At 40.8% G+C, this 17,944-nt stretch overlaps 1 protein-coding gene across 1 annotated transcript in view; it reads left to right on the top strand.

Moving 5' to 3' along the window:
- The first annotated feature begins 270 nt into the window (after positions 1–270).
- Positions 271–17,944, top strand: part of Slc36a2 (solute carrier family 36 member 2) — a 33,494-nt gene continuing 15,820 nt past the window's right edge. Inside the window, exons 1-7 of the mRNA XM_047555838.1 lie at positions 271–535; positions 3,573–3,663; positions 4,222–4,310; positions 4,859–4,954; positions 7,415–7,499; positions 11,322–11,540; positions 13,016–13,114. Of these exons, the coding sequence (XP_047411794.1) occupies positions 372–535; positions 3,573–3,663; positions 4,222–4,310; positions 4,859–4,954; positions 7,415–7,499; positions 11,322–11,540; positions 13,016–13,114 (843 nt within the window). The 5' untranslated portion in view covers positions 271–371. The remainder of the gene's footprint in view (positions 536–3,572; positions 3,664–4,221; positions 4,311–4,858; positions 4,955–7,414; positions 7,500–11,321; positions 11,541–13,015; positions 13,115–17,944) is intronic.

Genomic DNA, 17,944 nt, shown 5'->3' with positions numbered 1-17,944 from the left:
AAAAAATAGCTAAGGGTGTCTATCCCTTGGTAAAGCATTTGATAAATATCTAAGCCCGAGTTTTCAAAACCACTGTAGTAGTTGTTACTGTTACAGTGATGGGGTAACACCAGTGAGGGATCCTGACGCCCTTCCCAAATCCCTTCTTTCTTCCTTCGGGGGCGTGGCTTCTCCTCCACTGGGCGGCTTCAGGCGGGAGGAAGAGGCGCCGCCCTCTGGGGTAGGTGGGCGGGGCCTCGCTCCTGCTCAGCAGAGCGCTCTAAGGCACAGCCCCTGAGCTGGGTCTTGCACAGGCACCAGACACCTTCCCATTTGATTCTTTCCGAAGTAAGCCTCCTTGTCACCCTGAGCTCTCCCTTTCTGAAGCAGTCATGCCTGTGGCAAAGAATACCAAGGAACTCCAAGGAGCTGCTCCCCTCAAATTGGACCTCATGTCGTCTCCCAAAAGTACGAAGAAGCTGCAAAACAAGGACTCCAGTGTCTTGGATGCAAGGTCTTCAGAATCAGTGGATTTGGAGAAGACCCAGGGCATAACGTGAGTACTGTTTTCTGTCAGCCCCACTCCTGCTGTCCAGCCTGGGAGCTTGATCATTGGTAAAAACCTGGAGGTGGGTGTGTCTGATTTTCAACCCATTGTGCAGATGGGAGAACCAAGACAGCAAGAGATGTGGTCAGAGGCTGTGTCAGATGAGAGCTTAAAGGGGCAGGAGTGGAATCAGAAAAGCCCTAAGGGATATTCATGGGGAATTAAGGTGCACATGAAGTAAGTCATTAAGTCATTAGGGTAGAGGCAGGAATCCAGGGCTGGTTCCACTGTCAGTTTTTAGTTACTGACAAGTCCAGTTAATGCTGAAGAGGGCGGCAAGATCACTAACTTCTTGGAGAAGAAGGTGAGACCTGAGCTTAAAACATAATGGTCCCACTGACAACTCAGCATTGCTTCCTCCCGGCAGTAAGCCGGGCTTCTTCTCCCACTGGGAATTGCAGTGAGGACACCCAAAACCAACATACCTGGGAGATGCGTCTTTAGGGAGAGGAGCCTGGTGCGGGGTCTGGGAGGCACTATTCACAAGGCTTTCAGAACTTGACCCAGACACACTATGGGGTTCCAGCTCCCCTTCCTCATATCTGACCCCACCAACAAATCAGTCGAGCTAGTTCACTTAGGGCAGTGCAGGGGCAGGTGGTGGAGAGCTCCTGCTGCTTTAAGAAGAAAGTTTTGACACCACTGGGGGACTAGGGGAGCCCTGGATGGCGAGTTCACTCTGTGTCTCCTTTCCTCACATGCAGAGCAGGATGAACAGGTGTCATTGTGAATTGAAGGGGGATGTCCTGGGAAACTAAATATGAATGAGGAGGAGGGGGCGTGCAGCGGGGAGGAGAAGCCTCTCTCCGCAGCCACCCTGCAGGGCAGTGCAGGGATGGACACCGTGACTGGCACTGGCATGGTTTGGTTATTCCGGAGCTGGTCCTGAGGGTAGCTTAGTATTAGTGATCCTGAAGGTGAAGTGTTCAGGCCCTGAGGCTGCCACTGCAGAGCAGGATATTTCTCAATCAGGGGCCTTGGGGGAACCAACTGATTCTGTGTCTTGAACAGACACATGGTTTTGGTGGCAGTTGTAGCTACTTAAGAATCAAAGGACAGAGGAAGGGGACCAGGGGGAGGCAGGAGAGGAGGGAAAAGGAAAATACTAGGTAACAATATTGACTGAATTATATTGCTATACTGTGTGCATGTATGAATATGTAACAACCAATCCCACTATTATGCATAATTATAATACCCATAAAAATATGGGGGGGAAAAGAACCAGGAGAATAAAGCAAGTGAGAGCCAGGGGGAGAGATAGTAGGCTGGGTCAGCGGGACACCTATGGGCTGGCTCCTTGGGTTTGAAGTCTTGCTTAGCTGCTGTCCAGTTTGAGCAAGTGAAGAACTTCTCTGCCCAGCCTCTCCTCTGTGAAATGATAGTCTGCACCTGCCAGTTTGGCCACACAGATGACATGAGCATAAGGCCCCCAAGTGCAGTACCTGTAAATGCTCGCTAGCTGCTGTGAATATAATGGTGGTCCAAGGTCACCAAAGGCCTAGAACCCAGGACTCCGGGTTCCTGGTCTAGAGCACAAGTCACCACACTGTTTGTAAGTGGGCCAATGATTGAAAGCTAAATTCTGATTTCCTAAGTCCTTTAGTTAGAAATTTCCTAAGTGACCCGTTGACCCTTTCCCAGTTGCAAAACAAGCCCATCACTGGGGGCCGCAGGGAATAGTGCTCGGTCAGCGATGTGGACACCCACAGGGAGAGGGAAAGGCACGCGGACTCTCCACCCCCTTTCTCCTCCAATTGTTCTCCTTAACCCTTGACATGTCCGTGGTGGATTCTTGGGAAGTTAGAGGATTTAGGATTTACGTAGACACAGGGGTGTTTGGGGAAGTTCTTTCAAAATATCAATACTCCTAACATTTGCAGAAGCTTAGCAAAGTTGAACACGTTGCCCAAGATGATAGAGCTGGTTAAGTCGTGGCCTTGAGTTTTAATCCACGGCTTGTCCAATTCCAGAGACCAGGCTCCTTCCAGAATTAAGAACTTCTCCTGGCTGGAAGGCTTTTCTGGGGAATGTCCAAGGTTTCTAAGGTTATACATATAAACCCGGTACTCACCTTGATTTCACCAGGTCCAGGTATAAAGAGTGTAGGAGTAGATTTGTTTTGTGATTCTTCAGGAGTGAGGGTACCTGCCTGGAATCTTTTCCCCTGCTGGTTCAGACTTTGTCCTCTGGACCAATCTTTGCATCTCTCTTAAACAGTGGGAGTTTTTTGTTTGAGGGGAGTTGGGGGCATGACATTTTCCAGCCTTAATGCCCTGGGCAGAAGAGAGAGAGAGAGAGAAAACCCTCTGGAGACCAGTCCCCAAATGACCCAAGTCATCTGACATATTTATTTAGAAGTCACAATGACTTCTTTTTCCTGCCTGCCCTTTTCCCTTTCCTGAGTCCAGTCCTGTCTCTACTACTAGTTTGTGGCCTTGGGCTAGGCGCTGCCCGCCTCAGTTCCTCAGTGATGAAATGGCTATCTCTTTACCCACTGTCTGGCCTTCTCTCCTGGAGGCTGCTCTGCAACAGCGAGAGTAAGGAGGGATTCTGAGGTAGTCCTGGGCTTAAACACTAGCTCCCCAATATATCCCTGGACAAGACATTTTCAAAAGTCTCTGTGCCTCAGTTTCCCCTCCTGCAAAATAAAGACAATAGCAGTACCTATTTTATAGTCTTGACAAGATGATTAAATGAGATAAATTATATTATATTCAGATAAAGTACTTCCCATAGTGTCCCAAATAGCACCTGTTGTAATGGCACAAAATGAGCATTGGCTGCTAAAACTGAGACAGTTATGGGAAAACTGAAATGATGGTTACCTTACAGGAGACTCAGATATGCCAGGCAAGGATACAGGGACTGAAAGATGGCCAGGAGGCTGCCTGTCCGGCTTAATCCAGGTGTCGGCCTGCTGTGAGGGAGTGACGGTGGCTCCCACCCTCCACACACATCCTCACGTCTCCTTCCTCTCCTTTAGAGGGTTCCAGACCTTGGTTCACCTGGTGAAAGGCAACATGGGCACAGGGATCCTGGGACTACCCCTGGCTGTGAAGAACGCAGGCATCCTGGTAAGAGAGAAAGCCCCAGGTGGGACCAGATGGTCAGGTTGTAGGATGGGAGGAGGGAGGTGCTAACCACTAACAGCCTCCTGGGACAGTCTCCTGGGAGGCCGCTTGGTGCAGACTTAGCATCCAGACATCGAGCCCAGGTCTGAGCTCTGGCACTGCCACAGGCTTTAGTGGCCATGGCAAGTCAGTTGGCCACTCCCTGGGCCTCAGTTTCCTCCCTCATGGAACACAATGGTGAACTCTGACTGGTTTCCAGTTGTGCTCTGTGGAGCCTAGGTCTCCTTGGAGATGTCTCCCAGGCCCCCAAGGGGACACATGGTCATGATTCTGGTTCCCCTACCCACGCCATATCCCAGTGGAAAGGCTTTATGTACTTTATTGCGATGCCACTGGAGATTATATTTGAAAGAATGGCTGTTAACTGTTAAAAATGGCTCGCAAACCAGTTTGCTGGGAAGTTCTTAATGGTATTTGCACTCCCCAGTTGTAGCTCAGAGCGTTCTTCATAAATCCATTCTCTTTCTCTCTTTCCCTGCCCTTTGTCTCCCCTTGCTCCAGATGGGCCCGCTCAGTTTGCTGGTGATGGGCTTCATCGCCTGCCACTGTATGCATATCTTGGTCAGGTGTGCCCGGCATTTCTGTCACAGGTGAGAAAAACAGCATCCTGAGTCAATTCCATTTGGTGTATGATTCTCAGGCACATCCCAGAAACACCCTACACATAACAAGTAAGAGTTTACTTTTTAATGTTTTCCAATATGGCCAAGAAAAAGAGAGGAGCATTTAGGGGCAGGGACCTCAACTGAGATTATGTCATATAGTCAGTTAGATGATCTCAGACAGACCATTGTGTTTATCAGGTTGGCTCATCCACAAAGGATATAAACAATCCTTGCCTAGCCTTGTCTCAGAGAATTGTCATGAGGATCCAGTGGGATACATGGGTATGGAAACTACCCACACAAAGTGTCTATTGTTACTTTTGCTATATAGTAACATCCTTATTTGACAGGTAAAGAAAACAAGCCACCAGAGAATTGCTGCCAGGTGTCAAAGCATGAATTAGAACTTAGATCTCTGTCCCAGTGTTCTGTTCTCTAGCTATGTTCTGTGTTGTTTTGTGTCTCCTGATTTTTGAGTATGTGATCTCAGGTTACACCATCTCTTGCAACTGTGCTTGTGTTCTCTCCTGCAGGCTTAACAAGCCCTTTATGGACTATGGGGACACAGTGATGCACGGACTAGAAGCCAGCCCCAGCACCTGGCTCCAAACCCATGCCCACTGGGGAAGGTATCTTGCTTTTGTTTTGTCTGCTGCTGGGTACGATACGGGAGGAGAAGATGCTGCTCTCAGGGATGTCTTCTCCCCTGGAAAGGTGGTTCCTGTGGCACAGAATGTCATAGGGAAAGAGTTCATTGATAAGATTCAGGATCTCACTCCTTGCATACCTCCAGTGATAGGGTGCAAGTTTAATATTATTCACTCTTTTATTAAGCTACATTTATTCTGTTGTTCCTACTTAGCAGACCCTGGAAGGAAATGCTGTGAGGAGCAAGACAAATAACAAGACTTTGCCCTTGCAGAACTCATAGTTCAGTGGAAAAGGCAGAGACTAAATGGCTTATCCACTGGGATAAATATGATAATGAACAGATTACTAGTTACCACCCAGCAAATAAGGAGATGTGTTTAGATGGGGTGGGGAGCTTCCTAGTCCTGATGGAGGCAGTCCTGAAGGAAAAGGAATTTCTTGGGGGAAGTAGGACCCTGCCTGGAGGAGCTTCCAGGAAGAAGGAAGAGCAGGTGTGAAGACTCAGAAGCAGGAAGGTGTATGTAGTAGTTTTAAGGTACAAAAAGACCAGGTAGCTTGAGGGAAGAGAATCAGGGAGGTGAAACAGAAAGAAAAGCCAGGTGATCAATCAAGTTGCACATTTCAGACCCTTTTGAAGGTTTTGCTCTTTTAGTAAAGTCAACCAGGAAGCCATTGGAGGATTGAACCAGGGAAGCGATCATATTTGCATTGTTGGAACAGCTGCCTGGCTTCTGTGAGGAGGACAGGTTGTGGGGAGCAAGAGTAGACTTAGACCCATGGGGAGTCTGTTGACAAAGTCCCAGCGGGTGGCAGAGTGGCTGTACCAAAGCTGGTGGCAATGGCAATAAAGAAGAGTTGATCATGAAAAGCCTCCTGGGACTAGAGGGAAGGGAGCTTTCTGATGGCTTCTGTTTTGGACTAGCTGGGTGTGAGGTGCCTGAGGGACATTCAGGGAGAGCTGTCCAATGGGTCTATACAGATCTGAGCTGATCTTCATGCAGGAGAGATAAAATTAAAGTCATCAACCATAATAAACCTGGGGGTAGAAGAGGTCTCTTAGGGAGAAGCTAGAAAATGAAGAGAAAGAAAAAGACCAAGGCGTAAGGATCCTGGTTGAGCTAACTCTTCTCTATAAATCCATCTTTTAGCTCTCAGGAGTGACACAGAAGTGTCCACACCCTTTGTCCTATGGTACTGAAGACTAAATCTCCTCCTTTGCCTTGGTTTCCAGACCTTCTCCTCTTCTTACCCCGTGCACTTGCCAACATCGATCGATCTGCCTTCCCAAGGCCACAACTCGACAATTCTGGAACCTTAAGCTCAACACTTCAGATACTGAATGTGTCATTTCTTTTTTTTCTCCTATAATTTGTTCTGAGTTTCCCACGTTTATTTTGCTGTCCAAGTTAAAAGTTTCTAGATCACCTTATATCATTTTCTTTCCCTTCCCCTCCACCACCCCACCAGAAATGGGTGATCACCAAGCTCTGGAAGTTCTAGCTTCCTGGTAATTTTCTAAATGATCTAATTCTCGAATGCTAGTGGACGTGTCTGTGCAGGCTGCTGCCTTCTTTCACCTCTACATATGAAAGAATTTCCTATGGTCTCTTGGCCCTTAATCTTGCCTCTCCAGCGCACTTTGCGCATGGAAACTAGTGCATCTGCCTGCTCCCTCTGCTGAAATGCCCTCTCCCCATTTCTTCACCTCCTTCTGCTCTACCTGTACCTCCTCCACCTCCCTTTTCTTCTGGTTATTGTTCTTTTTCTTTTCTCCTTCTTCTCCTCTCTCTCCTTTTTTCAGTTTCCCAAGGGACTCTTGCTCATATATTGGTTTTTATAAAAGGCTTTCTGGAGGTCCATAATTTGAATAAAGTGTCCTTTTTGCCACAGTCCTTATTCTTGTATTATGGTATTAAATTTTGTCCATCACACCCATTAGCCTATGAACAACAAGAGGAAGGGACCCTACGTTATTTTTCTGCATAACTTTGGTATCTTTCATTGTGTCTGACACATGGTAAAACAAATATTTTATATGTTAATGTTAGCTAATAAAAAACAATGTGTTTACTGTCATCCCACATCAATAATAACAGTGGGGTGAGGAATGCCGTAGAGCCTGACCAGGGTGGCAGGGTGGAGGTGACCAGGGTGACAGGGCGGAGGTGACCAGAGTGGCAGGGTGGAGAGGCTCATGGCCGGGAAGGATTTTACTGCTCCCTGTGCTGAGAGTGTGAGGGTGTTAGAAAACCACTTTTTATAAAGAACTATTGTTACTTCACTTCTTACTGCCCGATTGTTGATTGTGGTAGAAGGACTGGAGGGGGCTGTTACAGGACCACCAGCCCCTGGGGACAGGGGGCAGAATGTCAAGAAATGGAACTGCAAAGTGAAGTTCTGTGCTAACAAGCCTCTTTCTCTTCTCCTCCTCCCTCTAGGCATATGGTGAGCTTCTTCCTTATTATCACCCAACTGGGCTTCTGCTGTGTGTACATTGTGTTTCTGGCTGATAATTTAAAACAGGTACAAACTCCTAGGGAAGGTGGAAGGGGAAAGATGTGGAAGAGGAGGCTCTTCTGCTAGTTGTTTGACAAACGTCTTCCTCTGAGCCCCAGTATCCTCATCAGTACCACACAGGAAGTGAATCTAGGTGTTATCAAAGAACCTGGCTCCCCGCTCCACTGTTTTACATATCAGCAGATTTCTGTGTGGTGACTTTTGCTTCAGTACCCTTTGCCCCATATCTTGGGCCTGTCCTCAAGGTTGGTCTCTAAGATTCTGGGCTGGAAAAACCCTTGGAATTTGTAGATCCTCCTACCTTGGTGCTTAATCATACTTAACGCTTCTAAAGTTGATTTGGGTCATGTCCGGTGGGATACTAATCTCGCTTGGGCCATCTTTATCTACTGTTAGCTATTTGATTTAAGGCTTAATGGTTATTTTTCCGAGGAAGTTCTTCTGATCTAACCCAGATGTTATCTTGCAGCAATTTGAGCAGAAGATTAGAGGTAACATAAGTTAATCAATGAACTTCAAAACAAAACAAAACTATTCTTTAGAGTTCTTTCTCTGTTTATTATAGTAACACCAGAAATATAGAAATATGAAAAAGTTAGAAGGGAGGAAAAATGATAAGCATTCACTTAGCTTTTATTAAGCATTAGATATATTGGTGGAATTTTTACATGATTTCCATCATTTAATTTCTTCCTTGACCTTATCAGAGTAAGTACTATGATTGTTTCTCTGCCATATGCTCCAATGATTGTCTTGCTACAGGCCCAAGAAATGGGGCCAATTTATTATGGACTGGAACCTCCAAAACTATGTGGCCAAAGAAACCTTTCCATCACTATAATAAAAGCTAATTATCTCACTTATTTCATTATAGTTTGGAACTGGGTGTGGTGGCACACCTCTGTAATCTCAACTTCTCAGGATACTGAGGGAGGAGGATTGCATGTTTGAGGCCATCCTGAGCAAACTTTGCCTCATAATGAAATAGAAAGGGCTGGGATGTAGCTCAGTGGCAGAGTGCTTGCCTAACATGCATAATGTCCTGGGCTCAATCTCTAGTACTGCAAAAAATAAATTAATTAATTACTGAGTCTAGGAGTTTGTTTTGAAAGCTCTTAAAACACATTTCCAGATGGCTTTTCAGAAAGCGGAAAGAAGGACTGATAGAGGGAAAAGAGGGGTGGGAGGGGTGGGGGGGAAGGGAAAAAAATAATGAATCAAACATCATTGCCCTATGTAAACGTATGATTACACAAATGGTATGCCTTGACTCCATGTACAAATAGAGAAACAACATGTATCCCATTTGTATACAATAATAAAAAAAAAAAAGTAAAAAAAAAAAAAAAAAAGAAACTTGCATGTGTGCTCAAAGAAGTCTGCTAAGATATTTGTAGCAACTTTGTTTTCTGATTTTTGATTTTTTTCTTGGTAATAGCCAAAAAAACTACCTTTGGGTGAGGGAGCATGGGTAAATGAATTGTGGCATATTAATATGATGGAATGCTGTCCAGAAATTCATTAAATGACCTAGATTATGTGACAATTTTTAATGAAAAAATACTATGTAAAAGAAAAAGGCTATTGCTGAAGAAAAATTTGTAACACATACAACAACACTTTGTATTATTAATGTACACTCTGGAAATAGGAAAAGAGAAAACATTCAATTTCCTGGGAAGAGAAGGGGGAAAATAAAGTCAGAGTGGAGCTTAAGACATTTTTTTAAACAGGAATTTTTTATTTTAATAAGAAAATATGGCAAAACATTACCATATGTTGAGTCTGGGTAGTGGGTACATATGTGATTATGCAAATATTAACAGTGCTTTTCTGAAATTTGAAATATTATATAATTATTTTCCAAATAATTTTTAAGTTATAATGAAAATTTTCTTCTAAAAAAAAAAAAAGAAAGCAATCTGATTTCTGCAGAACTTTATTTTCTGCACTTATTAATCAGCTGCTTTATCAGGAAGGCAAGCACTGTCTCAAATTTACAGGCTAAGTGGGGTGTGTTCTAAAACATAAAAGCAAATATCAATATGATGTTTTAGTGTCAGGTCAGCATGCCACTAACTACACCCTGAGGTCAAGAAGCTTCATTGTGAACTACATGCAGAGTAGCAGTCAAGGAGAGAGCAGAGGAGCAGGCAAGCCTAGCTCCATGGGGGTGCATCAGAGCTGGGCATGTAGGGCAGCAGGAAGAACAAGGGGGGACAGTCAGGGTGGGAGAAGGGATGAGTAAAAACCTAGAGGCAGGATATGGGACTTGCTCAGGAGACGAAGTACATTTGGTTTTAAAATTAAGTGTCAGCCATGGGAGAGGAGGAGCCTTTCCTAGAATGCCTGGTTAATCTTCCAGGTATTTTTCCTACTGTAGTGAGGAATCATTTTTAAAAAAGCAAACACACAAGACTAAATGATTCACATTTGTGAACCCACAGTGTGTACGTCAGTGCCATGGGAATTTCTAAGTAAAAGAGCTTATGCGCTGATTGACATCTTCTAAAATAAAAATAATGTGTATCACACAATTTGTGATATTGTATAGGAAACATATAGATGAATATATTGCACGGTGTTACCATGACTCTCCATGATTACTGAACTTAACATTTTCTTTTTGCTTGATTCTAATTTCTAATGGTTCCACAGTGAATTCTATTGCTTGCACAATTGTATTGTTTGTATCACTTAGGTTATCGTTAATTCTAAACCTAAGCTGTACTCTTCAATGTTTGCCAAGAAGATTTATATACTACACATGTATATTGTGGGGAAGTGTTTCTCGTTTGTTATTGGAGGATGATAATAGCTTTCACTGGGTGGGGTTCAGGAATGTTAAATGTTCTACAATCAATAGTTCATCCACACAGGAAGAGTTCTCACATTCAAAATGCTAGTGTTGACTGGGTGTGGTGGCACATACCTGTAATTCCAGCAACTCAGGAGGTTGAGGCAGGAGGATCACAAGTTCAAAACCAGTCTCAGCAACTTAGTGAGACCCTGTCTCAAAATAAAAATTTAAAAAAGGGCTGAGGGCATAGCTCTGTGGTAGAGTACCCCTGGGTTCAGTCTCCAATATTAGTCCAACTGTAAGTATTGGTCCAATTAAGAGATAGTAACTTTATGGGTTAGCTAAGAAATAGTAAGTGATGATCTTTTGGTTATAAGCCAAAAGAGATTCTGGGGAAATTTAAGAAGAAAATAAGTTTAGTGGAAGGATATTAGATAATTTATGAAAAGCTAAAACACAGGTCTCAGAAAAGAACAAAAACCAGAAAAGTTAGGAGAGAGCAGATAGCAGAACTAATGAACAGTTTCCACAGGGATCCAGTATCAGAGTTAATTTTTTACCCATTTTTAGTTCTGTTCTTAGGTGCCTGGATTAAGATTTAGCTTGGATTCCTGTGAGAGATTCTGAATGCCCTATCTTGAGTCAAAGGCCAATCCTCTAGCTCTGCCATGCAATTGGGATTTATAATCCTCAAAGGCTGCCTTTGATGGCAGGAGAGAATTCACCACAAATAAGTCTATAACAGGAGGAATGGGTGCTGGGTTGCCAAGAGCCAAGAAGTAGCCTCTGTAAGTCCAATTATTTGTTATTAAGGTTTTTTTTTGGTTTTTTTTTTTTTTAGTTATTTGTGTAGCCACCTTGGAGGGAGTATGATACAGAGGTTTAGAATCAGAAGCTGTAGATTCAGCCCAACTCACTGGAGACACTCCAACTCTTTGTGAGGGAGTTTCTTTGTGGGCAAAGCACTGAACTTACCCTGAAGTCCAGAGATTTATTTTCTTCTCTTGTTTTTCCTGTTCCTTCCTCAGGTCGTGGAAGCTGTTAATGGCACAACCAACAACTGCTATAACAATGAGACAGTGATTCCAACACCCACCATGGATTCACGACTCTACATGCTGGCCTTCCTGCCCCTCCTGGTGCTGCTGGTCCTCATCCGGAACCTCCGCATCCTGACCATCTTCTCCATGTTGGCCAATATCAGCATGCTGGTCAGCTTGATTATCATCGCCCAGTACATCGCTCAGGTTAGTGCATGCCACACACTGATGCCTGTGGTACGGGACCTTTATGTCAATGACAGACTGGACTCTAGAGATCTAGGGCCAACCCCAGGGGAGGGTAAGTGTGTTTCTCACTCTTCAGCCTGGGACACATCTTGTTGTCATATTTTTTCCACAACCGTGTCTCTGTGCTATCTCGAATCTCCTCATTCATGTTTCTCCATACTCCTGTGTTTATGTCAAATTCTGTCTTTTAAAAAAAATCATGCTTGGATTAGGATTGTGGCTCAGTGGTAGAGCACTTTGCCTAACACGTGCGAGGCACTGGGTTTGATCCTCAGTGCCACATAAAAAAGTAAACAAAATAAAATTTAAAAAATAATTATGCTTATGACATAAGAAAAATATCTTGATTGGTAAACTACTGACCATTCCTATAATGATTGGCTAGCAAAGGGCAGATGAAAGGTAGGTTCTTCGACCAGAGTTTTATATCCTCTTGGTTACAATTCCAGGCACCTAAAATTATTCCCTAGGGAACACTGGAGAACAAAGTTTAATATTTACTCACAAAATTATAAATAGTACCCCAAAATAAGCAAATCTATTATGCTGTTAATGACAGTATCTTTGACATTTACTGAATTATGGATATTGGTTTTCCATCAATTTCCTTACTTCCTATCCTTCCTATTGCCTTTATAGTTGACAAAACTACATTGAAATTTAAGTCCCAGAAATCCTGTGGCAGACTAATAATTTTCAGATTTTTTTTCTGTGAAGCTGTAAGAGAAAATAAAAATTATATCATCCATGGAATCCAGTAAAAATAATAAATTACTCAAATGTTGAGATTACAGATCAGTCTTATATTCCTTAGACGTTATTGATGAATTATACAAAATTGAACTTCCTAATGAGAGAACTACTTCTGATTTACCTTTGGATTATTCCCGAGATTGTCTAGTTAGAAAAATTATTCTGTTATTTTTACAGTGTGGGTCACAGGATATATAGAATATTCACTCCAAGTACTCTCCTACCTTGCAATTTATTGCGCATGAAAGAAGAAAAGGAAACTTTTATATTTCACTAATTACTTGGACATAAGAGACATTCTAGATATTCTATAACTACAGTAAGAGACATTGCCAACCCCTCTGACCACTGTCTATTCAAAGGTGCTCTTGAGAACTTAGGGTTGCCTAATCTGTGATGTATCAGAATTTCTTTTGGAGGTTTCTGAAGAACCAACCTCCCTCCATGAGATACCTTGACAATCTTGAGGTCTTGAGTGACACCTCTATGTTTCTGTCCTCTGGCTCTCTACTACTGCGCAATACTAAAATTCTGACCTTGGCCTACATCATTGGAAGTTTTCTAAACTTTCTGACATTCAATTTTTTAAAAATTCAGGTCTCCTCTCAGAGTACCTCTCTCCCTTAAAACGCTCAGATGTGCCTTGGGGGTGACCATCTCATTGCATGTCTCTCCTACAGGGAATTCCAGACCCCAGCCAACTGCCACTGGTGGCAAGCTGGAAGACCTACCCTCTCTTCTTTGGAACAGCCATTTTTTCATTTGAAAGCATCGGCGTGGTAAGGTTTGAATGGGGTGACCTTTCCCTGGTTCCGTAAGCTCTGAGTTTCTGTGCCCTCTTGACCATTGTGTGGGGCCTGAAGAAAATACACATGGGAGAATGTGACCTCTGGCCTCCCTTGGGTCACTTGTGACAGGCAGAAGAAAAGCAGATTACAACAGAGCGGCGGTCAGGGGGCAATTATATTTTTGTAAGTCTATTAAACATTTCTCTTCTTATCAACAGAAGTTCCCTAATCTTTTAAAATCAAGACTAATGGTGGCAAGCGATTTAAAGGATTTGCTTAAATTTAAAGAAGTTTTCTGAAAAGAACCGTATATTTATAGTGGTTTATTATATAGTCTCTACTTCCACATCTGAGGAAGGGTATGCTGCTCGTCTATTTTTAAATTTATTTTTGATTTGTGTACAGTGAAATTCACTTTTGAGAGGTACAACATTCCTGCAAGTTTTGAAAAATGCTAGAGTCATAGATGTGTGACATCAGAACACAACAATTCTCTCACACATAAAGCTCCCTTGAACTTTTAATCAACCCCTCACCCCATGCCACTAACCCTGCTACACCCTTCTGTTCTCTGTCTCTATTATATTTTACCTTTTCCAGAATGTCATATAAATGGGATTTTACAGTATACAACCTCTTGGGACTGGTGTCTTCCACCCAGCCTAAGGCACCATCTGTGGCGATGCACATATTGTACCTGTGGCTCTGGGCGAAGAGCAGCCACTCTACGGGCAGTACCACATTTTATCTCCTTACCGGTTGAAGAGTTTTCCATTGTTTTTAGTTTATGGCGATTGTGAATAATGCTCTAATAAGCATGCGTGTAAGTTTTTATTTCTCTAGGAGAAGGTTTTCTAGATCACATATTAATATCTCTTTAACTTGAGAAACTGCCCAACAGTCCCAGAATATCTGCACCATTTTCCAGTTCCCACAGAGTGTAGAGCTTTCCAGTTGTTCTGCAGCTGTGTTAGCATTGTACGTATTGTCAGTATGTTTTTTTCAGGGCTGGGGATTGAACACAGGGCCTCATGCATGTCAAACACACACCCTTACCACTATTCCCTATCCCCAGCCCCACTTTTTTTTTTATTTCTGCCATTCTGATAGTTGTATAGTGGTATCAGATTATGATTTAATTTGCATTTTACAAATAACCAGTGATTCTGAGCATCACTTTAAGTGTTCATTTGGCATTTGTGTATCTTTTTTGGTGAAGTATCTGTTCAGATCTTTCATAAAAACATTTTTACACTGAGCTATTGTTTACTTATTATTAAAGAGTTCTTTATGCATTCCAAACATAAATCTTTAATTGATGTAATTTTCAAATATCCTTTCTAGTCTGCAGTTTGTCTTTTCATTCTTCTTTATGGAGAATTTTTCAATTTTGATAAAGTCGAATGTATAAAAATTTTACTTTTATGGATCTTGTTTTGGGTGTTGTCTCTAAAAACATTTTTCCTAACCCAAGCTCACAGATATTTTCTTCTAAATGTTTTACAGTTTTCATTGTAAAGTTAGATGTACCATCCACTCTGAGTTAATTTTTAAATTGTTTATAGGTTGAAGTTCATTTTTTAAAATAGGCTGCCCCTTGTTTCAGTATCATTTGTTGAATAGATTATCAATCTTGAATCACTTGGTGTCTTTACATAAAGTTGATTGGTAGATGTGTATGGGTCAGTTTCTGGACTTCCTATACTGATTCATTGATTGTTGTGTCTATCCTTCACCAATAACCACTTAAAACCAGGTAGTATTGATGCCTCAACTTCCTTTTAATTAGTGTATGTGTGGTGTATCTTTTTTCATCCTTTTAATTTTTTTATTGAGATAACTTACATAACATAAATTTCATCATCTTAAAGCAAGCAATCCAGTGGCTTTTAGTACATTCACAATATTATACAATCATAACCACTAATTCCAGAACACTTTTTGTCACCTGAGGAAAAGAAACCCTGTATTCATTAAGTAGTTACTCTCTCCATATCAAGCCCTGGTAACCATTAGCTGGCTTTCTATCCCTGTGGATTTGCTTGTTTCAGATATTTCATGCAAATAGAATCACAGAGTATGTGTCCTTTTGTGTGTAGGTTCTCCACTTAGCAATGTTTTCAAGGTTTGTACATGTTAGTATTGGTATCAGTACTTAAGGCCTTTATAGGGGTTAATAATTTTCCATAGGATGGATCTACAACTTTCTTTAATCCGTCTGTTTTGATGGACATTAAGGTTTAATTCACTTTCTAGTTTATAAGTAAATAGGACTAGGAAAATTCATGCACATTTTTTTTTTGTCTGAGCAACTGTTTTCAGTTCTTTTGAGTATACACCCCAGAGTGAGATAGTTGGATCATACAGCAATTCTCTTCACCATTTTAAGGAGCCATTTTCCCCCATGGCTGCATTATTTACTTTCATTCCACCAACAAACATTAAGGGGTCCAGTTTCCCCATATCCTTGCTGATACTTCTTATTTTTTCATTTTTGTTGTTGTTGTATTGGTTTGGTTTGGGTTTTTTTGTTTATTTTTTATGTACGTTCTAGAAGGTATGGAGCAGTAGCTCATTGTGGTTTTGATTTGCATTTCCCTAATGATTATGACATTGAATATCTTCTCATGTGCTTCTTGGTTATTTCTTTATGTTCTTTGAAGAAATATCTATTCAAGTCCTTTGCCCATTTTTAATTGGGTCGTCTTTTTAAATTTAAGTTAATTTCTAACATATATGAAAACAAAGTTGTACCTATTTAAGGAGTTCCATGTCATGTTTTGACCTTGTCTTCTTGTCATTGAGTTGTAAGAATTCTTTAATGAGTTCTGAATAGTGGATCCTTATCACACAAAGAACAAAAACATTTTTTCTTATTCTGTGGGTTATCTTTTCACTTTAAAAAAAGAGTATTTTTAATGCACAATAGTTTTTAATTTTGACAAAGTCCAACTTATCTGTTTTTTTCTTTTCCTGCTTTTCCTTTTGGTATCATATCCAAGATTCCATTGCCAAATCCAAGATCATGAAGATTTACCCTAATGTTTTCTTCTAAGAGTTTTATGACTTTAGTACTTATATTTAGGTCTCTTATCTATTTTGAGTTCATTTTTCATAAGTATGTGATAACTTTATTCTTTGTATGTAGTTATCCAGTTGTCTCAGCACGATTTGTTGAAAATATCATTCTTTTCTCATTGAATGGTTTTGGTAACCTTGTTAAAAATCATTGATCATTTGGGTTTATTTCTGGATTCTCAATTCTATTTCATTGACCTATATCTGTCCTTATACCAAAACCACATGGTTTTGATTACTGTAAATTTTATAACAATTTTGAAATCATGAAGGGTAAGTCCTCCAACTTCGATGTTTATCAAAATTGTTTTGGCTATTTGGGTTTTTTTTTTTTGGAGTCAGTCTCACATTAATTTTAGGATCAGCTTGTCCATTGTTGCCAAAAAGGCAGTTGGAATCTTGACAGAGATTTTATTGAATCTGTACATCAATTTAGGCAGTACTGCCGCCTTAGCAACATTAAGTCTTTCAGTGCATGAGCATGGGATGTCTTTCCACTTATTTAACCCTTTGATTTCTTTATACAATATTTTATTGTTTTCAGCATATAAGTCTTGCCCCTCCTTGATTAAATATATCCCTAAGTACTTTTTAAAATACTCTTGTAAATGGTGTTGTCTTTTTAATCTCCTTTTCAGATTGTTCATAGCATTTAGAGTACAGAAATACAACTGACTTTTTATGATTTTGTATCATGCAAACTTGTTTAGTAACCAACAGTCATGTGTGTTTGTGTGTATATGAATTTGGATGCCTTTTATTTCTTTTTTCTTGTCTAATTGCCTGGGCTAGAATTTCTAGTGCAATGCCATATAGAGGTGATGACAGCAAACAGCCCCTTCTTATTCCTGATCTTAGGTGGAACACTTAGTTTTTCATCAAGTATGATGTTAGCTGTGGTGTATCTTAGATGCTTTTTATAGGGTTAAGGCTGTTCCTTCTATTCCTTGTTTGATGAATGTTTTCATTATGAAACAATGTTGATTTTTCTTTCAAACACTTTCTTGCATCCATTAAAGTGATCATAGCTTTTATCTTCTTCATTCTATTACTATGATTTATTACTTTAATTAATTTCATATATTGAACCACCCTTACACTTCTGGGATAAATCTTGCTTGGTCATGGTACATAATCCTTTTGGTATACTGCTCCATTTAGTTTACTAGAATTTTATTTTATTTTCCATATTTTTATAGGTCCATCATGGTTGTACATAACTGTGGGCTTTGTGGTTACCTATTGGTACATGCACACAATATAACAATATAATTTGGTCAATAACATTTCCCAGTATTCCCCTTTCCCTCCTGGTTTACTAGTATTTTATTAAGGAACTTTATATCTGTATTCATAAGGAATATTGGTCTATAGTCTTCTTTTCTTACAATGTCCTTTTCTTGCTTGTATTTTAAAGTGGATTTCTTAAAGACTATGGTTCTTGTTTTTTAATTCACTTTGATCATCTTTATCTTTTATTTGTATGGTTACATCACTTGCAATTAAGGTAATTATGATTGAATTTAAGTTTGTATTTTACTATGTTTTCTATTTCACCCTTCCTTTGGTTTTCCTTCTGTTTCCTCTTTCCTCCTTTTTTTGGGTTACTTTAATAATTTTAATATTCCACTTTAACTGACTTTTTGACTATATCTCTTTCCAAAATGCTTTTAGTTGTGCTAGCAGTTATAACACACATCTGTAACTTTTCGTAATTTACTTTAATATTTTATCATTGCTTGT

Source organism: Sciurus carolinensis, chromosome 6, assembly GCF_902686445.1.
Source record: "Sciurus carolinensis chromosome 6, mSciCar1.2, whole genome shotgun sequence".
NCBI lineage: Eukaryota > Metazoa > Chordata > Mammalia > Rodentia > Sciuridae > Sciurus > Sciurus carolinensis.
This window is presented reverse-complemented; position numbering and strand designations above follow the sequence as displayed.